General features: G+C 35.9%; 2 protein-coding genes across 2 annotated transcripts in view; one reads left to right on the forward strand and one right to left on the reverse strand.

The window, feature by feature from the left end:
* Positions 1 to 136: 136 nt before the first annotated feature.
* LOC130629772 (putative ubiquitin carboxyl-terminal hydrolase 50) overlaps positions 137 to 26,221 on the forward strand; it is a 39,215-nt gene continuing 13,130 nt past the window's right edge. The window contains exon 1 of the mRNA XM_057443111.1: positions 137 to 485. The gene's annotated coding sequence lies outside the window, so the exon portion shown is untranslated. The remainder of the gene's footprint in view (positions 486 to 26,221) is intronic.
* LOC130629773 (uncharacterized) lies at positions 4,149 to 16,486 on the reverse strand. Its single transcript, XM_057443112.1, has 3 exons — positions 14,881 to 16,486; positions 14,662 to 14,787; positions 4,149 to 14,585 (listed from the first exon to the last, which is right to left on the reverse strand). Exons 1-3 carry the CDS (start codon positions 15,126 to 15,128, stop codon positions 14,018 to 14,020), a joined length of 942 nt encoding a protein of 313 aa, XP_057299095.1. The 5' UTR covers positions 15,129 to 16,486; the 3' UTR covers positions 4,149 to 14,017.

Below are 26,221 nucleotides of genomic sequence, written 5' to 3' on the forward strand. Positions count from 1 at the left end.
GTAATGATTGTCAAAATGTGTTGGGGGTGTTGGGGGCGAATTCAGCCACCTCTGACGTTTTTTTTAATAACTCCTTATTGCTGATGAAAAAGGTTTACAATACAGCAAGCTGCACTGAAGTATCTTGTCTACAGGGACGGTGGATGTAAATAAAATTGGGATTAGGCTCCCAGAAGAAGGTGCTTAATACACTTTCTTGCTTATTACAAGCATGAGTACTGTCGAACTTGGACCTATAACTATTCACTGAGAAAATCTTAAAGAGAAAAAACAATCCTTCAATCACAAACAATACGACACAAGACAGAGCTAACAACATAAACGGACTGGTTACAGAACAAACACAAATGGAAAAAATGTATATGTCAAAAATATATAATATAAAAAAGAATTATATAAAACCCTCCTGTGCGCCAGAACTTGTGACTCTGGCTGTAGCTTTCCACATGTGTTACAGGGCCCCAACACTCAGCCTTACACAGGAGGTTGTCATGACAGGACCAGCCTGTACATATTTTGACTAAGGACAGCAGGGTTGTCAAGCCTGAAGACCAAGTTAGTAAACTTTGGCACCTTACTGAATGTTATATGGCTATGAAACTTACTCAGTTTCAATAATTATTTATTAGACAAATGCCAAATGTTTAGGTCCCATACCTTTCAGAAGCCTTGATATTGGCCATCACTCGAAACTACCCCTACCTTTAATAACTCTTGTTAGGATTATCTTTAGAACTTGAAACACGCAACACAACTTTGTTTTATTAAGAGGAATTATTTTGTATAATTCAGACACGTGATTAATCCGTTTTCCCGATTTTGTCAGAATTTACCCAAAAATCGGGCAATTTTTGGCACTTTTTTATGCGATCCACGTAAAAACCGGAAAATATGTTAAGTAACTTTTATTTAGCTTTCAGAAACTTCAAACAGAATGCAAAAAATCGGTCTGGAACAAAAAGTAATTAAACTTTAAGCAGATAGTGGCATTTTTAACAAATTTCAAGTTCTGATGACGTCACAGAAAATGTGCTGACGCAAGCAAAAATTGATTGCTCCCATTTCGTTCCTTTTATGACGTACTATAAGTGTGCCAAGTTTGATTCAAATTGAACAACCCTATGAAAAGTTATAATCCGCGCTCGGTCATAGTATGTTCGAAAACCCCGGACCGAATAGGGTTAAACGTGTTTCCAGCAAATTGAACGGTTCAAATGGTAGCAGACGTGTGATAATAGTGTTGTTAATCGGGTATCTAGAACGTGGTGTCAAATCACCAATGGATATAGAGATATTGTTCCACAGAATTTTACCCGTATTTTGGGGTGCAATCAACATTGGCGATTATTAAGGTGTGGGGCTATCAGCCTTTTACATGTAGAAAAAGCGATTCGGAGCTATCCTCTTCCGTAGACGTCCATATTCTGGAAGAGACTAATGTTCAGATTAAAAGTAGTGGAGAAAACACGCTATTTGCTTATTTTCAAAACACGGACAATGGAGTTATTCATTGGTTTTACGTCCTCGCTATAAGAAAAAGGCTTTTTCTTTATTTTTGCCACGGAATTGTATAATGGTTATTGATACCCATTGTCACGGAGAATATGGTCGCTCGATATATGTGCTTGAAGAATTATCGTCTTTTAAATTCTACGTCACACACTGTCGAAATAACATATTTGTGTAAATATGTATCCTTTTGTTAATGTTGTGGTTTTGTTTACTGAAGGTAGAAATTTCCACGAATCGCTAAATACAATAGCCTTATGTCAATACAGTAAATCACTCTCCAGTTCAGCCTTAGACTCATAGTCTAGACGTTTTGCTCCACTAAAGAATGTGCTTCGTAAAAAACACAATTCTTCCTTTTTCCAAGGAATTAATTGTCATATACGAACAAAACTTTGGCAAACAAACAAAGAGCAGGACAGGATTTCTGTAAGACGTTCAAGGGTTTCGACCGATATTCCTGAACAAAGGTATCCAAATTGGATACCTTGGTTCAGGAACGCTGGGTTAGGCTGGGTCACCTCAAAAAAGGCCTGCGAACAGTCTTCAACAGAAACTAGACATTTCCTCCATCCGTTAAACTTTTCATCTGCCTTACTCAGTACAATCTCGTGGGACTGGTGTAAGAGGTGGAGTCGTCACTCTCCAAAGATAAGACCAGTGCAGTCAAACCCCCTTGCTGACATAATTTTTACTTTTTTTGTTTTTTTTTATTTCCTTTTTGACTGGGGTAATAAGTGGAGTCGTCACTATCCAAAGATAGGACCTGGTACAGTCAAACCCCCTTGCTGGCGTAATTTTTTTCTGTTTTTCGCTTTTAATTTGACTGGGGTAATGAGTGGAGTCGTCACTCTCCAAAGACAAGACCTAGTATGATCAAACCCCCTTGATAACTTAATTTTTATTTGATTTTGTTTTATTTTTGACTGGGGTAATAAGTGGAGTCGTCACTCTCCAAAGACAAGACTGAGTGTAGTCAAGCCCCCTAGCTGACTCATTCTGGTTAAAATATTTTTACCTCAGCTCTTCTAAAAAGAAAACATATGACTCGTGACTCGTGACATGTACCCATATGAAGTGCCAGTCTTTACACACCTCTGTCATCAAGTGGAACGCCATCAACCACTATCAATCATTATGTTTATGTGTACACGACCCACATAACTTACACAATATCATATTTTTATTAACATTTTCGTATTTTGTTTAATGACAAATCGAAAGAAATGTAGTGGTTTCGTCACTTTCAAAAGATAAGACCAGTACAGCCAAACACCCTTGCTGGCATTATTTTTTTTTTGTTTTTTTTTTGTTTAATTTTGACTGAGGTTATAAGTGGAGTCACTCTCCAAAGACAAGACTAAAAAAAGCAAATAAAATAGTTAAGCCCCGTTGTCTAAATTTCCAGAGTGATTGATTACAGCCCTTAAGTTGTAGGGCTGGCGACAAGAGACTACATTGACAGGTATAGAAATGGTGCTTGGTTAAGATGAAACAGGAGAAGACCTTTGTTATAAGCAAAGAAAATAATTTACAAAGAGGTGGCAAGCCACCGCAATGATGAACTCAACCTGTTAGATCTTTGGAAATAAGCTAGAGGTCGCATTCCTCTAGGGAAATTGCCTCTAAAAGCACAATTCTCCCTATCTCGAATTCTCGACACCTGCGATAGTTGCAGTTTGTTGGCTTTTGCAGTACTGACAGAAGTACAAGTAAACACCTAGCAATTCTTTGCTCTCAAAAAAATTATCTACCAATGATTGCAAAATCGACTTTAGGGGCAATCGAAGAGTGTTTGTTCAGAGGTGCTTATATTATTGCAAGTGTTGCAAGTAGTATAGATTTTTACAGGAGTGTGGAATAATGTAGCAAAGAAAGGAAACGCTAAAGACAACTCGGGTACGAGACATTCAAGAATCTTTAGGAAGCCACCGCAATGATGAACTCAACCTGTTAGGTCTTTGGAAATAAGCTAGAGGTCGCATTCCTCTAGGGAAATTGCCTCTAAAAGCACAATTCTCCCTATCTCGAATTCTCGACACCTGCGATAGTTGCAGTTTGTTGGCTTTTGCAGTACTGACAGAAGTACAAGTAAACACCTAGCAATTCTTTGCTCTCAAAAAAATTATCTACCAATGATTGCAAAATCGACTTTAGGGGCAATCGAAGAGTGTTTGTTCAGAGGTGCTTATATTATTGCAAGTGTTGCAAGTAGTATAGATTTTTACAGGAGTGTGGAATAATGTAGCAAAGAAAGGAAACGCGTAAAGACAACTCGGGTACGAGACATTCAAGAATCTTTAGGAAGTCACCGCAATGATGAACTCAACCTGTTAGGTCTTTGGAAATAAGCTAAAGGTTGCATGGTGGGTAAACGGATTGAAATTGCTACCTCTTGCAGTAGAAATTTAATGCATTAAGGAATGGAGATGGATTTACCGGAACCATGGAGGAAGGTAATTAGCGAAGAATACTTACAAAAGTTCTACCTATCGCCATATTATAATCATTTGCAGAGATGGCTCTTGCTACTGAGGTAACACATAAAAACAATGAAAAATGGAATGATTGAAGTAACAAGTGTTGCCCAAATTAGCAAGCCGCTGTTGCTGTCTAATAATTCTTGTGCAAGCTAGTGCAGCTATTCGTTATGCATTGTGGGCTTAAAGTGTTTTTAAAGCTAGCGGTCGTACGTGCTTTATTTTGTGGTCTAGATGGTTGTTTTGAAATGACCGTTGTCGATCCGGTGGATAAAGGAAGGTGGAGTCGAGTGGACAGATGACGGTCACTCCACCAAAACGTCACCAGATGCAGAACTAAGTGAGATATCTTTTTTAAATTTTCAAAATTTGTGTTAGGACCTTCCATAATGGAGTGAAAGAGTTCAAGGGTCAAGGTGGTGGTAGGGGTCGAGGCAGAGGTAGAGAAAGAGGTCGCTGTATAAGACCATATTGTTTTTTTAATTTTGCTAATATTTAGGCATTTAGGGGTTGTTTACGTTAGAAATGTGCTGACTCAGCAAAAATTTGACTTCCCCCCTCCCGGATGTGCTTGCAGTAATTAGATTTAGATATATTTTATTTGTACTATAGTACTAATTGTTTATAATATAAATTGCAAAATCATATTCCTTTGAAAATGTAGATTAACATGAAACCTTTGCATTTTTAACACTCATCCCTGGTAGAAACTGGATATCTTGGAAAAAGCAAATGCAAGGCAAGCAAGAAAGCGGATTATTGTCATATCCACAAAAATTTTAAAAGCAAGCATTATTTTAAATGAAAATAGATAATAAAAAATCAAACACCAAAGGAAATTAAAACAAACAAAAGCCTCTCGGCATTCAAACTGGGAGGTATCGGCTATTACGTCAATTTTTTGAAAAATCGCCACGTGCTTGACAAAAAATATGCCAAAGTACATGTTTTTAGTAAAAGTAAACAAAATCAATCGGAAAAAGGAAAAATGCAAAATTTATTTTACAAAATATATTTTGCACAAAAGCCTTTCTAGGGAAATTAATGCACTTCTGACAAAAAATAACAAGGCTAGTACCTAATAAACGACAACTAGAATATATATCAGCTTTTCGTTACTTTCTGAAAAAATATGTTTATCAACTAAGCTACTAGAAATATCACTAATTTATAAATTTATATTTATAAATAAACCAAGCGAACAAGATATATCTTTGTGCCTTTTTCACGGTAATCTGCAAGAAACATGAAAAATAATAACATTTCAAAAAGTGAGCTAACGGCTGCAATCTAAAAATAATAAACACAAGAAATTAGTTATGAATATGTAGGATCACAAAGGTTAGGTAAAATCAGGAGTTCGCCGAGAAAGGCCGGCTTAAGCAGTGTTGGGTCGCAACGGGCAGGGATTGTGGGTAGATGAGCGCCTTGCCTACCCTTGCGTACTTATTGCTTTTCCTTTTGCCTTAGCTTACCCTTCCCATGCCTTTTTGGTGCCTCCAATGCCTTGCCTTGCCTTGCCTACCCCTGCCCTGCTGATTCCTCTTCCTGTTACCTTGCATACTTTTGCCGTGCCCTTTCCTTGTCATGCTTAATGTCTTTGCCTTGCAACCTCTCCGCAACACTTTCTATACTGATACTTAATAATACATTTACACAAGACCTTAGTTATTAATATGGCAGAAGCTTTACATTTCTTTCTTGATGCGAATGAAATTGCGCTCTTTATCATTCATAAAATTTCCCAAGAGAAGATTATGAATAGTGCGGCAAAGCACAATGAAATACACAACCTGTACGTTTTACGGTTAAATCATAGAGGTTTTGTTCTTCCAAAGTTACTGTCAACAAGACAGTTAAACTTTCCTTTGGCAGGATACACAATATCAGTAAAGAATAAAAAAAATGCATTGCCTCACTTTTTCACAATTTGTCCTGCAGGTGCTTAATATAACATCAGATACACTTAATAGGTTAACCTTTAAAACTGTACAATTTGGAGAAATACTAGGTTTGGTCTGTTGCGTTTTTTTGTGTGCAATTTTGAGATTTTTTTGGAATTGGCATTTCAGTGCTCAGAATACAGAATTTTATTTTCCTATTTTAAATGATTTCAGTACTTAAATCGATTTTATACTTTATTTAGACAAATGGGCTGGAGAAAGAAAAGAAATGCGATAGAAATAGAAAAAGAAAGCAGGCTAGAAAAATCAGCAAAGGAAGGAAAAAAAAACAGCTAAAAATCAAAAACTTGCATTTTCCTTACCAAGGAATTTTTTACGTTTAAGTGACCTTTGTACATAATTTTTAACCTGAAGATGTGATAGCAGTAGTTATGACAACCTTTGCATAAAACACTTACTAATCTGACTAATTAAAGTTTTAACTACTGACTAAGTGCTGGTGTCCGTTTTTCCCGTTTGGGAGCTCTGTGATATTTTTCCCCTAAACTCTGTTCATATTGTATTTATCAAGGGTCACATGTATAAAATAATAAAGTATTTTTATGAAACATGAAGTTCGCCGAAATAAATAACAATCAGCAACAAACTGTCTTTTTTTGCTTTGATGGCGTAAATGTTGTCCTGTACCGTTTATCAGCACAGTATATTTCGCATTTTAACAAGAAACATTTAATTACAAGAAATGGTAAATAATTGGTCCTAAAGTATGATTTTGGAAGCTATGTTATCCAGGGAAGTGTAAGATGACTGCTGTCATGTATGCAGCGAAAGAAAACCTGTCATCAAATACAATTACTGTTATAAAACTCTTTGTCCTACTTATGTGACGATATTGTTTACTTTACATTCCATTACTTGATAGATGTTCATTTTCTGAAGATTATGCCAAAAAATTGTTACCGTGAGAACCAGCTAATGAAAATCATGAAATGGAGATGTCAAGAAAAGAAAATAATATACAAAGAGGTGGCTAGCTATGGCAATGATGAATTCAACCTGTTAGGTATTATATATATATCCAATAATAAATAACAATCAACATAAAAATATGTAATATCAACAATATCTTTTTGGTTTGTAGGTATCAACCCCTGGTAATTTTAAATGTGATGACTGTGAAAACTGTAAAAAGACTGTAAAAACAAAGGAGGACTCACCCGCCCTGGCACTTGGAAACATTCAAATTTCTATAAAAAGGTTACCACTGAACAGCAGCATATCCCAATCAAAATAGACAGCACAAAAGTGATTTGGTTGTGGAATCTCGATAATATTTATCAAAGGACATGCTACAATGAATCCAGAAGAATAAGTATTGAGTGTTACAGATTTTTGTTAACACAAGCACTTTACACAGATGTACGAAAGATCTACGGTGATTTGAGTGAAGCAGGTAATGCTGAGAAATTTTGATCCAGTTTTTTCAGTAAAATACCTAGTAATCTTGATATCTACTTTCCTGACTTGGGGAAACCAAATAGCACTCTTTTAGCAACATAGTTAGCTGACAAATTGCTCACATACTTTAAAAGATCTTCTGACACTGTGGCAACTAAACCAAAAAATATAACAAATGATGAAATTGGAGGATGAGGATTAGATGGATGATATGTAGCTGGGCATGTCTTAAGAAAATTTTTGAAGAAAGCAAAAATAGCCCTAATTTCAAATCCCATGAAAACCAAACTGTTATAAAAATATTGGAGAACACTATTGCTAAAAACACTACTGATCAAGAGTTGATTCAAGCACAAAGTCGGGGTGGACTTGCGGCTGTTAAATTGGAGAGCCAGAAAATATTTATGGAAGCCGAACTTACTTTTTGAAACCATACCAATGTTGCCCATTTATGAGAAATGGATATTAACAGAATGACTTTACAATTGTTGAAAAAAACAGAAGTTGTTAGCTTTTATGATGGTATTCTTGCAGGATGTGGTACTGACATTGATAGTAACATTAGTCAAAATCTTTTTGAGAAACGGTTAAACTTTACTTTCGTGTATGTGCATTTTCGTTAGCTAAAGATATCACTACGAAACACAAAATCCAACTGCGACAAAAAAGTAAAGGTGGACTTCGAAAAGGTATAAAAAAACTATAAAATTATTATAAAATTATGTATATATATGCAGATAGACAATGTTCATATTTATACATGTGATAAAGCAATATTCATAACATTACTGTTAATTTTATTAGTAATATTCAATAATACTTTGAAACTATTTTACGTAACGGCTCATCAGAAACTTTACTCCCCAACACTGTAAGAAAAGACAATAATTTACAAAGAGGTGGCCACCGACCCCAATGATGAACTCAACCGGTTAGGTCTTTGGAAATAAGCTAAAAGAAATGAAACAAAAGGATATAATCGTAAAAAAAATAAATCTATAGAATGTTCCAAAACATAGTCACAAGAAAAAGAATAGTCTGGAGACTCGTGCCAACGCGCTCTACTCCCGGCAAATAACGCGGGTTCCTACATTTTCTAGTACCCAGACTACTTTTAGGGGCACCAAAATTTAAAAAACAAGCGGGAAACCTTAGCGAAGCTTATATTTTTTTAAAGTAATTTTTCATTTATGCTGTAATTTGCTATGCCTGGTGCTAATTGTTCGATTTTTGGTTGCTCTACTTCGAGAAGAACTACTGGCATCTCAATATTTTGTATTCCACAAGGAAATGATGAGTACAACACATCTTGCAGACAGAAACTTATTGCTGTGATTACGAAGGATCGTGTTGTTGATAATAAGTTGAGGACACAGATTGAAAAACGTAATTTACATGTATGCGAAAAACACTTTTAACAGAGTCAGCTTATACAACGTAGGTGCTATTTTATGTACTTTTAGCTATGTAAACATTGGAAACACTATTAATAAAGCTCTCTCTTATACCTGTTGTTTATTTAGATGAAATCAATATAGAAAGTTTTGCGGAGAGGTTGCCAAGGCAAAGGCATTAAGCACGGCAAGGAAAGGGCACGGAAAAGGCAGGCAAGGAAACAGGAAGAGGAATCAGCAAAGCAGGGGTAGGCAAGGCATCGGAGGCACAGGCAAGAGCATAGTAGGCAGGCACCAGAAAAGGCATAGGAAGAGTAGGCAAAGGAACGGTCAGCACTGGCAAGGCCAGGGAACGGCAATGCAGGGTCGGGTATCTTAATAGAAATTACCCACAACTCAAAGATTATGTATACTCATTATCTCTAGGATTTGTATCATATTAGGCCAGGAGTATAGAACATATTGAGGTGCAAATATTTCAAATTCAATAGTTCATCAAAAAGGTCTCAAATTTATATCAGGTCAATATACAGTGAAGCATGATAGTAGAATTATGTGCCAATACAAGCATTTAAACAATCGGTCATAACGCCGAAAAAACTATCATTTTTTGATAAATCTGAGATTAAAAATTAACTTGGTTCCAATGACAACAACATTAAAAAGTCAAGAATTAGAAATAATCAGAGAAGTCCACGAGAAAGGCAAAAAAAATTTATTAAAAAACGCCTTTTTAACTTTTTACTATAAAGTGATAGATCTATTACAAAAAACAAAGCATTTTTGGTCTCTATAAATGAAAGTGATAAATGTATGCAACTCTCCCCTCTACGACTTAAAGATTACCTATTATATTCAATATAGCTAATATCCTATACTTATGAAAACCTGGTTGTTGTAGGTGCAAGATAATGTTTTTCCTAGCCCTGTCCAGGATTTGAACCTGGATCTCTCATTTGCATGAGTGCTATAGCCATTAGACCAACAGGGCATAAATATATATATAAAACCTTACAGGTGAATATTATATACATCATCATCATCATCATTCTCGGCTTAACGTCCGTTTTCCGTGGTAGCATGGGTAGGACGGGGTATATTAATGACCCTCTTCCAATCTGATCTAGACTGTGTTAGATCTAAACTCAACTTCCTCTGTATCAAGTCTGTCCTTATAACCTCCTGCCAAGTCTTTCTTGGCCTGCCTCTGGGCTTTGCCCCAGGAACTATCAAGTCTCTACACTTTCTTACCCAATTATCCTCCTCCATTCTTTCCAAGTGCCCCAGCCAATTCAATCTTCTTATCTGGATAACATCTTTAATTCTACGGAGACTTAGCCTGATTCTTAGCTCAGGCTGGCGTTACACATCCACCTAACCATTCTCATATCATTCCTTTCTAAACGGTCAAGATATACAATTCGGAATTCACAGCACACAGCCTAGTTAATTAACCTTTTGAGAAATGCTGGTTATGCCAAAAGTAACTGTGTCACCTGGCGTAAAATGCTTGGTGAAACAGTTAATACAAATTGTAAACTGTACCACACATTCAGGTGGAGCGCCTTAGTACAGGTGTGCAGTATATCGTAAATCGAGTGAAACACATAACTTTAAGCTGTTTCAGGTTTAATTATTTTTAGATTCAGAAAATATATTTCCTCCACCTTTAGCTGGAATAAAAACACAATTTACATATTGTGCCATGTCATAGCGAAAACAGTCAGCAAACCTTTTTTTTTCACAAAATGTTCCCGGTGAAACTTAAAATATATATGTACTTTAATCTGTGGTGCGTCATTAGTATAGGTAAACAAACCCTTTCAAAATACAGGTAATAGCTTGTCGTTAACACTAGGTTGAGTGATTAGTACAGATATACTGTGGCGCACACATACGTTTCGACATAATACCCCTTTCCGAAAAACTATCCTAACTTTAGTTCAAATAAACAGACAGTAAACACCCTCCTCGCAGTATATTTTCTTTCTTTTAGCCAAAATGAAAGTGAAGGTGATTGAGAGCACTATCAAAGGTTATCATGTACATCGAATACGACCACATCAAGACATAGATATGTTAGTGAAGCCAGTAGAGAACGAGTACGACAAGTATGCTATGGGTGTGTGGATGCCTAACTTGAGTGCCATTCCCGTTTCGTTACACGAATCGATAACAAGACCAGCAAAGAGGGGTTCTTCTACACAAAAAGTTAAGGACATAGCAGGCTCGCTCGTTGGACAGCTGCCTGCGAATTTGGGGAAGGTGTTTCACGATTTGCTTCCCTATACGAAGAGCATTACATGGTAAGTATACACATCTGCTCCCTACATTTGTTCGTAGATATATGTGAACTTTTTGTTTTATTTCTTAGCAAATCAGTGGGTGATCCCATACCAAGCAAGAAGCCTCCACTGGATCAGAAATTTGAAAAGAGTGAATGTGGTGGATATGATCGACGTGGTGGAGGTGTCATAATACCCAGTATCTACGTTTTAGATGTTGTGGAGGGGAAAACTGACTACGTTGTCAGGGAGCTTCATAACTTTACCAAAAACTATGATGGGTGTACAGAGAGAGTTATTGTAGAAAACACAAGTGATTCTTGTCCATTTTGAACTTATTTATCATATGTATTTATGTACATTCATGTTATGTTCATTTTGAAAAGATGCAAATTATATACATTGAGTATGTCATGCTTTGATGCATGCTTAATAAATATATAATGCTTATAACAACTCCATGTCTCTTTCATTCTATCGAATATATATTTTGGATTGTCATTACAGTAATTGTCCTCTGAACCTGTGTTCAAACTAGTGTATTCTATCTATTTGAAGTCATACCATACTCACATTTTAGAGCTAAAAATATGTCTGATGTAGAAGATATTGAGGTATATGATGAGAATGATAACAAAGTAAATTTAGAGGCTAATAAAAAAAAGAAGTATGTCGCAGCTAAAAAAAAAGGTAAGGAAGACAAATTGGATTCTGTAACCAATTTATATTGTTTATTTAACATTTTCCTCTATGAACTTTTAGGTACAAAGTATCTGGAGTCTGGAAAAGCACGTGCGAATGCCCGATATAATCACAGCAAAGGGTTTCAGCGGAAGATAAAGGAATTGAAGACAGTCACTGGTGACGATGTTTTGGTTGAAATACGCCATAATGTAACCCCTCCTGTTACACGCCGATGGTCAACGAACCAAGAAATGTTCAGTCGTTGCAATTCAAATTCATCAAGCACAACAATAACTTCACCATCTTCCGCTATTACTTCTCCCTGTTCAAGTGTTGCTAATATGGATCCTACATCAGCTCCGACCACAAGTACTCCATCATCCAGAAGAAGAAAAAAAGAATGACCCGAAAAAAATTAACAGAGATGTATGCCAGAAATGCCTCACTATATATGGTAGTCGAACCGATAATGAGTATAACTCATTGTGGGTTAATTGTGCCAAACGTAAGTGTGACTACTGGGTTCATGCATACTGCATTGGTTTAGTCATTAATGAAAAAGACGAAGAAAAGTTTGACAGCACTGTGAAATATTACTGTCCACCACACAACCCGATGTCTTTACCAAGACCAAAATCTTTACTAAAAAAGAGATTATAAACCCTTAGAAAACAACATAAACAGTTATAAAATTTTGTTGTATATTTTGTCTAGTTTTCATGCAAGATACATTTGTATTTATTCACTGTCTTCATCCGAATCATACTGCACCAACAATCTTTGGTGTCTTATGTTTTGCAATGGTGTACCTGACGCAGCTTCTGTCCAGTATTCTTTCATCTTTTCTTTCACGGTTACTGTTATATCATCTAACTCGAATGGTATTGGTTCAGAGAAAATATTTTTGATTACACCTTCTTCTTCTTTGTTGGTAAGCATATCGGATGATCTCAGAACTGCTCCCCATCTTATTATTTCATTGTAAACATCTGCATCCTTATACTCGCTTTTATCACCCGTTTCCAAAATTTTTGATGCATTTTCAAGTACAGCATCGATTTTATCCAATCCTCTGGATATTTTCCTCCATGTGCCGTTTGAGACAACGCCCTTGGGTGCAACCATTTTGTGTTTTTTGATAGTGTTTTCGAGACAGAAATCTCCACCCTGGTAATTCAATTCAAGACTTGATCGGTTGTAGCAGCTATTCACTTCCATGAAATCTGTTATTTCTTGTGGATACAACGCTCTAAGATACAGATCTCTATATTCTACTTCGTGGTAGATTGGGTGATTGAACCCGTAAAAGAACGGTAAAAACTTCATTCGACCAGCATCAATCATATCCCAGTTATTTCTTCTAACGCCAGATTTTTGAACATAAATAGCGAGTGCGAAATTGAATATTAGTTGATAAATAAGACGGAAGGTTTCGTTGTCGATACTGTTACACCATTCCAGAAATCGATTGGCATTGATCTCATTTCCACGATTCTCGATTACAAATAATGAAAACATTTCCATTGCTGTTCCTTCTAATAACACACGTAGAGTGTCATATGCCTTGTGGAGTATCCTTTGCTTTAACAAAATATTTGTACGCTTTGTCAGTGGAGAATCCCAGAACTTCTTTTCCAAGTGGTTCTAAAAGAATGTGATCTGCTACTTTGAATAAACACTTGAGTTGATTCATATGTAAATGACCAAGACCAGTCACCACAGTTACCCAATCATAGCTCGGATTATCTTGTATTATTCTGCTCGTCAAACAATACGGCGGTCCATCACAGCCCAGTACAGCCCATTTACGATCGTCGTCAATCAGTCGAGGTTTCATTTCATCCAGTATAGCTTTGCAGTTTGTGTAACTATTTGGGTTTAACATGATTGGTTCACCTACTGTCACTTTCACATCATTTTTAATGACACTTGCTCCATAGCTTTTGGTTTTCGCAGTGGCAGCTTGATGCGAAGTGGGGTATACAGGATTTTCAGACGGTTTTTTAACAACCTGGCTTCCGCATTTGTCACATTTTCTTTTCAATGAGCTGTAGGTTTGGTCACAAAGGGGGGATGAACATTGTCTGGCATCACCTTTATTAATATCAATGATCTTTTGAACGTCGTCATTTTCATTCAACACAAGTTCCAAAATGTGTTCCACAAAGCGAGAGTGATAAATTTTAAAATATTGGTTACTTTTATTACGTATAGAATCCATCGCTTTTTGAACTTCAATGTCAGAGGGTTTGTTTTTATCACGCCAAAACCCAGGTTTCAATTCTTCCTTACTTTCGATATTACTATTTCGATATTTTGATGACGTATTTTCCCATATTGTCGAAAAAGGTAATCACGTCCCCAGAAGGACACTGTATTGGATTCTCACCACGTTCATTTATCCATGTTTTATAGGTAGTGTAAGATGCACCAGGTGTTACCTTGCCATTCATGTTTGTTACAGTTTTGGAGCCGGAAGTAAAACTTTGTACTAAGTTTTGCATAAAACAATGAGGAAGCACAAGATTGAGATTTCTTAGGAAATATACCATTTTAATCGTTACAACTATAGCAAATAGGAAACTGTTTTTTGTTTGTTCCTCAAATTTGATGTTTGCAGCACCACAAATGAATGCAAGCAGTAAAGAATCTCGATTCTTTATGTAATCTTTTGAATCAATTGACGCAAGGTAATCAGGATTCTTATAGTTTCCTTGAAGTGTGTTTCCATCAGCGTAAATATTTTTTGCCACAAATTTCGAAGCAATAAGATTTAGAAAAGTTCCAAGTTTAGCGCGATTTATCGAATTGATAGAAACTTCGTCGAGTTCATTTAGCACTGAGGTTGTATCGTCCATTAGTTTTTCCAATCTATGACATAAAAACATCAGGTTTTGTAACATGCTAACATACACAATGAATGCAAATAACGTGTAAATTTTGATACCTGGCAGCATTAATAGTCGTAGCATTATCAGCTGCACCAGTTTCCATTTGGACACCCTGTATATTGTTATCATCCGTACTCAAATCTTCTTCCTCATCTGAACTTGAATGTTCTCTGTCGTAATATCTATACAAAACAAATAGATGAAATAACAAATACCTTCAGTGTAAATTTATTTAATTGAAAAGTTTTCAACAAGAGAAAAAACTCCTGGCTAACCTGTTTTTGAAATGGTTATAACATGCTGTGCATAATGTATTTCCACGTTCTGGTAAATGCTTTTTTCTCATAGATCTAATGACCTTTTTCGAAAAGAATCTTCGTGACGAAATACGCTTCACTTCGAAAATCTCGGAAAATGACCAATCATCGTGATTGATGCATCCACAAATAGCAGCAAACGTCCCACTTTCATCTCTTGTTCGGGTTGCCGCCACATTGCTCTTTCTGAGTTTTCTTTTAGGCATTATATTTTACTCTAAAAAACTGAAAGGAGTGCATACAGTGGTAATGAGACGTGCTTCACATCGATCAATAATCTATTTATTTTTGTGATCATGGAACCAGAACACGAATTTTATAAAGAAACATTGTTGGCTATCAGTCAGAACATCGACTTTTCAATAATAGTGTAGTTGCTCATTTGGTAAACAACAACATCCGTTCTTTGAGGGATCCCTCATTTGAGTGATAGCATATGCGACTAGCTAGGGATACCGCATTTGAGGGATCCCTCGAATACGGGTTGATCCTAACTGGCTTCGCACAGCGAAACATATAGAACGCAAAGATGCTGGAAAATGGTAGATATGCATTTGGGAAATATCGAAAATTAGTGTGACGTTTCTGTTAGGGAGGGTGTTTTGAAGATAGAACGTCGAAATGACGTTTTTTTCGAAGAAAATCGATTTTTGACTCTTCCCTAATAATTGAAAATTAATTACTTGGAATTCTTGCTACGCGTTAATAATTAAAATAAAATTAATTTCGTTTTATCGCAAAAATCAGGCTAAGCGTTAAATTAGAGTACGCGTTAAATTGGAGACAGCAACGGTATATACCCTTTATCATTTTTAGACGGAAATTAGCTTAGCTTTTACCAATGACGGTCGGCTTTGCTACACGAATTGTTTGATCGTAACTGACCATGTGTGTAGTGGTTTGTGCGCTGGGCACGGGATGGTCAGGACATTTATTGTCCACTTCATCCATTTGTTTTATGTGTTTACTCGATTTCATTTATTTTGATGTTTTTTATGTTATTTGTTGGCTCGGTTTGGTGGAGGAAGTAGGATGAGTCGTGTAATGATGTACCTCGTTGGTAAAGAGTGAAGGGCAGTGAAGAGGGATAAGGTGGAGAAGAAGAAGTAGAAATGTAGAAATGCAGGGATGGAGGCGGTGGTTTGGCTTTGTATAATTGCTAGATTTTTCTCTTTGTTCCTTTTCAGAAATTCTTTGTTGCTATTTTCAGTTTCTCATTTTATTATTTTATTTTATTTTTTATGAATTTATTCCGAAAATTTTATCTACGTACTATCGTTTATTAATTGAATGGGGGTTGGTATTCTGTCAAACGTGGGGTAATAGTTGACTTTGTTTATTAAGTAGTTTTTGATGCCTTTATTATGTTCTTCCACGTTTTGGAGCCATTTTCTTGCAAGTGCAATAATTCTAATTTTTATAGTAGGGACATTTGCAATTTGAAGCAGCAGGCTATTTGGTCTACGTGTGCTGAAGCCGTAAATGTAGCGAAGGTACTTTGTTTGTATTACTTCTATTTTTTTTAGGTTTGTTTCATTTAAAGTTATCATGGCAGTAGCACCATACTCCATTTTGCTTTTAACGTAGCAGTTGAAAAGATACTTCATTACGGGGACATTTGGACCGAAGGTGTTGTTTTTTAGTGTATACAGTATACTGGTTTTGTGTTTTATGGCTTTTATTGTATTGTTTATGTGTGCGTTGAAGTTGAAGTATTCGTCGAAGATGACGCCAAGAAATTTGGCTTTCGATTCTTTTTCTATATTTTCATTTTTTATTTTCAAACTCATACATGCATTCTGTCTTTTTTTCCTAAAGTTTATTTGGGTTGACTTGGTAGTATTTAAACCCACTCTCCATATATTGCACCATTCGTCTATTTTATCCAGTTGAGTCTGGAGTGTTTTTTTCATCTGGGATGTGTTTTTATGGGAAAACCAGATTGCAATGTCATCCGCAAATTGTGTTTGGATCACTTGGCTTGTTGGGATAGGGAGGTCATTAACAAATAATATATATAGGATAGGGCTCAAAGGGCTTCCTTGGGGAACTCCAAAGTTGGAATGGAATGCTATTCCTTCTACCCCATCAACTACTACCCTGATCTCTCTATTTGTTAGGAAACTTTTTATCCAAAACAGAGTTTTCTTGTTGATATTCATTTTTTGAAGTTTCCATATGAGTCCGCTATGCCACACTCTATCAAAGGCTTTCTCTACATCCAAAAAGATGGCAGTGGAGGTTCTATTAAAACCTTGTGTTACATATTGACTAAGTCTGAATATGTGATCTTGAGTGGAATGATGTTTCCGGAACCCACTCTGATTTTCGTTCAGCAAATTGTTTGTTTCTGCCCATTCTTGAATTTTTTTTGCCATAATTTTTTCTAATTTTCCTAAGTTACTTAGGAGGCTGATAGGTCTGTAGTTCTTTGCTAGCCTATGGTCTTTTCCCATCTTTGGAATCATTGTCACTAATGCGGATTTCCATATTTTTGGATGATAACCTTGGCTGAGACAGCCATTAAAAATAGGAAGGAGGATTTCTGGGAGACTGTATTTAAGGGCTTTTATTAGTTTTGTTTCTGATTTTATCTGGGCCACTTGCTTTTTTAGGGTCAATGTCATTTATGATGGTTACTATATCCTCGCGGGAAATATTTTCTTCACAGTTTGGGTAGTCAGAGGGATCAGATTTATCGATTTTCAGTTCATCTTCGATAACTTTTTTTACGTCCGCTCTGTATGTAGGTGAATCAAGCTTCTCGTTGCAGAGGGTGTCTTTTAGGAGGGAAGTAAAGATCTTACATTTTTCATCGTTTGTTTGGTATTTTTTGTTTTCATGTTTTAAAGTTGGTGTTGTTTTCTTTTTCTTTTTATTTGGATCGAAAAGGTTTTGCAATTTTTTAAAGGAGTTTTTGTCTGCAAAAGGGTTTATTGAGCAGCATAGTTTTTTCCAATTTTTATTTTTTATTTTTGCTATGCTGTTTTTTATTTCCTTTTGCAGACGGTTGTAAGCATTTTTATCGTCTCTGTTTCGAGTTTTCATGTATTTTCTTCACATTTTTCTTTTTTCCTTTATTTTTTGTCGTATTTCTTGGGGTAAGGGGGTCGAGGAAACGTTTACATTCTTTGTTACGTTCTTGATATTGTCATCAATTCTTTGTTACGTTCTTGATATTGTCATCAATATTTTTTTTACAATTATTTTTCTAATGTACGTGTTTATATCTCTTATTTAGAGATTTATTTATTTTTTCCCAGTCAACTTTGTGAAATAACTTTATTTCTTTGTATTGTTGTGTCTTTTTTCTTTTTGAACCTAGTTCAATGCTGATTGGTAAGTGATCAGAGCCGACGTCTTCGTTGACGCTAAAAGAATTTAGATGGCACAGTAAATCGTTTGAGATGATTGCTAGGTCGATTACATCACTCGCAAGGGTTTTGTCATCAGTATGTGTCGGAACTTTGGAGTTGCAAACGAATAAATCGTGTTTTTCGATAAGTTGGAAAAGACGTTTTCCCTTGACATTTGTCTTTGAGCTACCGAATTCGCAATGCTTACTGTTGAAGTCTCCTAGGATTATATGGGAGGGGTTTTCTTTGCATATGTTGTCAAAGTAATCAGCATTTATGTTTCCGGTAGGAGCATAAAAAGACGTCACTTGTATCAGTTTATTTTGGAATGTTATTTTGATTGACGTTGACTCGTCTGAGGTTTGAGTATGTTTTAGAGTAACTATTTCGTGGACTATACCTTTTCTTACTAATATGGCAACACCACCACCGGCTTTTCCCCTGTCTTTCCGCACTATATCATAGTTCTTTATCTTAATATTTTTATATGGTTGGAGTAGGGTTTCATTGATGGCGAGAATGTCAATGTGATTTTCGTACTGGAAAGTCTCGATTTCTCCCTGTTTAGATAACAGTCCTCTCACATTTACGTGGGAAATTTTGAGGTGATCATTCATTTGGATATTGAAAAGTTTGTTTGGTGGGTTGTGGTGTTTTGGTGGGTGTACGTGAAAGTTTTTTTGAAATGTCGGTGGGAGGGAGGTCAAGCTTATAGTAGCGGTTAATTACTTTAGTTACCGTTTCCAGGACCTCCAAAGCAGTATGTACACTTTTAGATCTCGTGATACTATCTGTTATAATAGCTGCCAGATCGAGTGGAGTTATACAGATGATATTTCTTTGTTCTTCTTGGGTTTTTTTTATAATTTTGATTTCTTCCACCACACTTTTTTCTTGTTTTTGTAGTTCCTCTGTTAATTTAATTTTTGTATTTTTTATTACGTCTGCGTAGGATTTTATTTTTTCGAATTCTTTTTTTGATTTTAACCTCCGCTGATATTCAGGGCAGCCCTTGTAAGCTGCGCTATGAGGGCCATTGCAGTTTGCACATTTTCTTTCGTCGTTTGTGCAGGTACCTTCGCAGTTTTCTGACGAACATCGGGCACATCTGCTTTGTTTCTTACATAGTGACGTTAAATGGTCAAGCGCCTGGCACTTTGTGCACCTGCTAACAAGATTTTTATCGGGGTCAAACTTTCTGATTTGATGTTCATGATCATCAATATTTATTTTGGCAATATTTAAAGTTTGGGATTTTGGGAATTGAAATAAAATAAGAGTAGTTTCATTTCCCTTTTTATTAATGAATCTCTTGACATTTTGTGCAGCAATGCCAGCCTTGTCTAGTTCGTGCTTGACAAGGTCCAGATCTTTGGTCACTTCGTATTTATTAATGCAGAAAGTTGTAAAGTGCTTTTGCAGGGCATTATTTTCAATTTTTTGGAGGATATCTTTTCCTCCAAAAGCATCTTGAGGCCAAGGGGTGTTTAATATGGCATGGTCTCTTTCTGAAGAAAGAGTTAGAGATACTGTGTTTTCTGCTAGTATTTTATAAGACAGCATATTTAGAGCTGGCTTGCAGCGTTTAAGTTCCTTTATGAAATTTTCATGTTTCTGGAAAGATTTGGGTATGTTGTATAGGAAGAATATATTGGTTTGATGTTTCTTAATAGGATGAGATGTATCCTCAAAACTGGTTTCTTTTCTTTTTGTTCCCTTAGGTAAGACCGTTTGAAAACCGTCTGAGTCTTCAGTTCTATTTATTTGAGCATATCGGCTATCAATAAATTTGAAGACATCGTCAGGTGAGGGTTCGTTTTGGTCCATGTTTCTTTATTTTTAGGAAGGGAATGATATTTTGATCTCACAGATGTAGTGAAAGTTCCAGAAAAACACTGGATAACACAAGTTGTATGAAAGTTGTATGATAAGAAAAAGTTGTAGTTGTATGATGAGAAAGAAAAAAAAAAACTAGTTCCAGAAGATACAGGGGACTTTGGTTATAAGGGAATCCATGACCCTAGCGGTTTTATTTACCCCAGCTGATTTATGTTGGTCAGTGCACCGTGAAACCGGAGTTTGCTCACTCCTCTCTTTGTATAGAGACACTGTAAGAAGCACAGCAAGGGGGCTTGATATCATATCTTGTCTTTGGGCTTAACGATCCCACTTATAACCCCAGTCCAGTAGGGAGGCAGAGTTTGCTCACTTTGCTTTCAGGATTGACAATCCTGCTGCCCTTAGTCATTTTAGAAGAAGCTTTGCAAGGGGGTTAGATTTTCTTATCTGGTCTTCGTGGTGTTACGCCCACGCATATTACCGCAGTTATGACAGGCTGGTACTGTCATTAGGCAGGTCCACAGCAACAATTATCTGTGTAAGGCTGAGTGTTGGAGTTCCATAACACATGTGGAAAGCTACAGCCAGGGTCACAAGTCCTGGCGCGCAGATAGTTGTTTGCTTCTTAAACACATTCTCTAAAGAATAATTTTAAATTTATCCATTTAAGGATGTTCACGTTATGATAAGTTTTATTTATCTCATTTGTACCTATTTAATTCATTTTGAATTGCTTTAATATTTATTGTTTAGTGTTGTGTTCTGTCGCTGTTGTATTTTTCTGCCTTTTACGGTCAATGTTTTTAGGAAATCCTTGCAAAAAGGGGGATTGTGCTTTTTTGAAAAATCTCTAGAGGGTTGCAACCTCTAACTATAGTAGAACCAGTTGTCATTAGACAAGAAATATCATTACAGCTAGCTGTTTTGTCACCTCATTATCAATTCAATAACACAAAGATTTTAAAGATTTTTTTTTTTTCGTTGTTAAGCAGCAACAGCAGCACACGAATAACGACTGATAAGTTCTGGGTGCACACAAGGTTTTTGATGATGTATTTCCGCTTGTGGTGTCAGCTCGCCTAACAGTTCGTCGAAACAGTCTTCTTTTTCTTTAACGTATTCAACAAAGTGAACGTTTCTCGGAGGAGAACCTTCTCTGAGCAAGTTAGAAAAAAGTAACTGACCATCTTCCAATGCACTTTTGACGGAGTGTGGGAATGACTCGCTTATAGCTCACAACAAGGAGGACTACTTCTACTGAAAGAATACCGTGTCATCAGTTTTTTTTAAAATCCCAAGCTCTATTTTGATAATTTTTTTTGTCCACTGAGATGGACATTAGGCACTCAAAACAAATGAAAAGGTATTCGTTATGATGATTTTTTTTGAAAAGACAACAAATATTGTTGTGTACAAAATACTTAATAAAAAAACACTACTGGTACACACCATGATACTCCCTAAAACATCTATTGATGGCCAAACACAAGTAAATATGACATTTTGAGCACTGATACTTCGTCTTCTTTCTACAACCTTTGTTCTGACACCTTTGAGAATTCTGTATATCGATCATAACAGGTCCGTGGTCGTATTTGTCATGTTTTATAACAGAAAGAAAATCGTTTGCTCTCATTAAACGATACGCTTGTTCCAGCTCGTCTTTCTCCTAATTCATTTGGATCTGTTGAGCACTGCTTTTGATCATGGAGAAGCAAATCTTTGCAAGAAATTTCCCAAGGGTTGCATGGTCACCAATCTGCCCGTAAGCTAACCAAGAGGTCACAGCAGCCAGGCTAAACATGTGGAAAGCAATACAGTTTTGCCACTTCCTGCATCGAAACAGGTACGGTAAAGGGACAAGAGCATCTCTGCTTTGTCCACCCCACCCATCAGTCAGGGATAACCGCAAATTAGGCTATGATAGTCTAATTAGTCTACGATAGCCTATTTAGGCGATTTATCTCTCCTAATTAGGCTATCAACATGGTTTTTGCTGCCTATCGCTGTTCGGTTACATAGTCGCAATGATTTTATTAGCTAAAAACATTCTATAGAACCTCCTTTTGGTGGTCCAAATATATTTTTCTTTATTATTTGCGCTGTCAGAAGATATAGCGTTTAGTTTGTTTTGATTAAGAACGCATGCGCTGTTACGGCTTCTTTGTTTTACGGCCACGGTTGCTTCTGGAAAATAGCTTAATTTGTCTATTTTCAAATTTTTGAATTTCACGGCCCTTTTCAATATGGCTGCGCCAAAGGTCGGCTGCAAGTGTAGTGATCATGATGTTTGGATTACTCTTTCTTAAGATGAAAGTAAATCAGTTTGTCATATTGAAAGATCCAAAGTGAAGCAAACAGTTGTTAATTACTTGAAATCACACAATTATTTATCCGAAAGATCAAGCTATCTTTGTAAAGCATGCATTAATATGGCAGAATACCTTATGAAACCAAAACCTGAAGATGTTGAAACTAAAGGACAAAGAGAGCATGGGTTGTCATGTGATAGCTTGGAGACTTTAATTGACGCATTTATAGCATATTTGTCAAAATCCAAAGTTTTAACTAACCATGTACCAGATTCAAAATGGTCACAGTTATTTTTTTATCTTGGGAAAAGAGTTCTTTCGTATAAAATACAGAAAGATGGAGAATATTTAAGTACAAAATACAAAGATGCATCTTATTTGCAAACACTAAATCCAATGGAATTTATACTTCAGAGAGAAAATATTCTAGTTTCGTTTGTGGAAGGAATTTCAGGTCGGTACATTAAAAATGAACATAATTCTGGTATAATTTTCTATTTGGCTACCCTGATCGAAAACATATACTATTTGGTAAATTTAAATTAGATATTTCCACATTCATTTGTTTCAAATCTGGTAGAGTCGTGTATTTCTGGATCTAAAATAGTAACAACTATTAATGTAAGATTTATCCAGCTGGCAGTTATTCTTCATATTTAAATTGGCTAAAGGAAATTGGTAGAAATAAGTTGGAATGTCCAAGTGGAGACATAGAAACCTACATTGACAATATTGGAAAATACATAATTCGCAACTACCGTATTTCGAAGACGAAATCAGCTTTGGCTGATATTATCACATCAACGCTGCATATAAGTTTAATGGGCAATATTCAAACCATCGAATCGTTAAAACCATGCTACTGGAGTACCGAAAAAAACACTTGGGGAAATCCAAGGAAAAATGGATGAAATCCTTCAAGGTTCACGCAAAGTTTTCAGAAAAGTTCGTTTCAACTACATTAGCCAAATGATTGAACAGTACAAAAATGAAACAAATGAAATCACTAAAAGAATTTTTTTTTTACTTGTTATAATACAGTATTCATCAGTGTATTTTTCTGATTTTCATTTATATTTATTAGGATTGTGGGAAGGCATATGAGAATTGCAAGCGTGTTTGTGATGCGTGTGGGTCAGCAGTTAAGAAAGTCAATGAGGAACAACAGAAATCTTGTCAAACAACTTCAGTTGGTAACAAGTATTTAAATCTTGGTCAAAAAAGTGCTTGTAATAAACCATCAATTCAAGTTGGAGAGCCAATATTATTAAACCCCAACAGTTATGACAACAATAAATCAATTCTTGGTCAACTTAAAGAAAACCTTGCTGTATCTAAAAGTAGATTCTGGACATACGTTGGATGTGATGGACCACCTTATGTACTTGCTAGCAGGCTTATTGATGATAACAAAGAAGATTATGATTGGATTACTTTACTTCCTGGCTTGGGACATTTAAATATGAATCAGGTATACAAATACATTTTTATGCAAAAAGGGACTGAACTAAAACAAACAAATAAAAAAAAAATGTGTAACATAACAATCTTTCAATATAAAATACTTTCTGTTTTAAAAAATATTTACAGTATACTTCATGAATAATAAATATAAAAAAGCAATGTTTAAAAATGTACTCAAACTTATGCTGTTTATTGTAATAATAAATAAAATATATTTACATGTTAGGTGAAAGGTTTCTTTAAGATATTGGACCAAATATGTTTGGAACCACTTGGCCGTGATGTGTTAAATTTTAACTCTCCAAAAGCGTATACCTACTTTAAAGATTGTAAAGATAATCACAAGGCATGGGAAGCCTTTGCATGGTACAATGTTAGAACTTATAAACAAATATGCAGAAGAAGAAAAGGGCAACATTAGTGCCATGGGTTTTATGGAATGGCAACACAAAGTTAGTTGCCCAACACTCAAGCTTATTTTACAGTTGATTACTACATTTGGTTTGGGCATTTATACACAAAGAGTTGGTGACCGCAATAATGATATCAGCATAAGTGATGCAGGTAGATACGCTTTTGCAGATTGGTTTTTCGGTTTTAATCATCCGTTTTATCGTGAAATTGAGTACCGTGATTTGCTTAATAAAGCTATTTACCCTCCTAAAGTGCGAAAACATTTTCAATAAACGAATGTCATGGCGGAAATCAAGGTGGAGATTTTCTAATGGACCAAAAAATCAAACGTCAAAAAATGATGGCTCCTAAAGGAAATGTTGATAAGGCTACTTGGCAACGTATATCAAATGTGTTGATACTTTTGACAAAATTTATGACAATGTTTCTAACTTGCTAAGCCTAAAGGATGACCCAAGATCTAGAAACATACTTTTAAGTGAAGAAATTACTGAATGGAGAGCATTTTTACGACATTCCAAGTTTTTAGATAAAACAGATAGCAGTCAAATATTTAACATCTTTGTTGAACCGATGAGTGATAGCCTTATCAATTTATTAGAAAGATTGCGAGAAAAACGATTGGAATATTGGCGGCAACATCAAAACGGCTTAAAGCTTTCAAAAATTAATTATGAACTTTTACAGACCTATGCAGAAAAGGACGTTGATGAATATAGTGATGATGAACTATTATAAATATATATAACTATCCTAAAAAAATAATATATGCACACATTTATATAAAACGACTATACAAGCAACAAAATAATCTGATTATCGAACAAAATAAGTTAACAAAATAAAGTTTTTTAAAAAATTTTTTTGTAGAGTGTTAGTGTTTTAATTTTCTTCTAGCCGAAGTAACATGTCTTTTTATGTGTGTCGGACACCAAAAATTCCCCAAGTTTTTTACCCTTTTACAGGTAAAACCTAAGCATAGAGCATGCACCCAATACTTGCACCCTCTTGCACTGCAACCAATCCAAGCTGAGTCTAAATCGTCCTCTGTGTCGTGCTTGGCTCGACATAATTGACAAGTGTTTTCGTCAATATCGATTGATGCTGTTTCAATTGGTGCAGAGGGTGTCAACGCATTGAGTGCAGCATCTAAATTTTGCAAGGTGTGTTGTGGAGTCGAGGGTTGTAATGACAACATGCTCTGGTCGGACAATGTTGTTACGTGACCCTGGAGAGCAGTCGAGGTCATTGGGCCATTGCAAGTGTCAGTATTTTTATTTAAGTACTGCTCAAGAAGCATACCTTGACATGTTCCAAAAACCTTTTTCTCTTTTGTAGTGCCATGCAGGAATTGAATAATGACATCATCTCCTGTGCACAGTTTTAATAATGAAACACTATTTAAAATTCCATTTCTTCTTTTATAGCAACAGTCGCTTCTGGCAGCTGAATTTTTCATGAATTCCTTTCCTCGGCACCTTTTTTTAGTGGGACTGCTTCCAGGCTCACAAACTTTACTTTTGTTTTTATTTTTTAATTTAACAAGATTTAAGTTGTCATCAAAAATTTCAGCCATATTTATTAGTTGTTTCTAATGTAAATAGCAAATATAATAAAACAATAGATATATATACACCAAAAAAAAATTTACAATGTTGCCACATGTGTTTGTCCCTGTAAATCAGATATGACGTCTCGTATTGTATTTTGAGTGTCAGCTTCAAAACAGTACATACATTCTAGCTTAGGGCCACTTCCCAGTGTTGGGTGATCCCCATGCTGCATGCTACCTGTAAAAAAACATGTGCCCCTGCGAATTTGTCCAGAATCAAAACGACTTGCTAATATTCCCGCAACCACTCGAGGAACTCTTCCAACAGTTCGTCCAGCTATCCTTCTGACTGTATCCCCTGT

This window comes from Hydractinia symbiolongicarpus, chromosome 2 (genome assembly GCF_029227915.1).
Source record: "Hydractinia symbiolongicarpus strain clone_291-10 chromosome 2, HSymV2.1, whole genome shotgun sequence".
NCBI classification, from domain to species: Eukaryota; Metazoa; Cnidaria; class Hydrozoa; order Anthoathecata; family Hydractiniidae; genus Hydractinia; species Hydractinia symbiolongicarpus.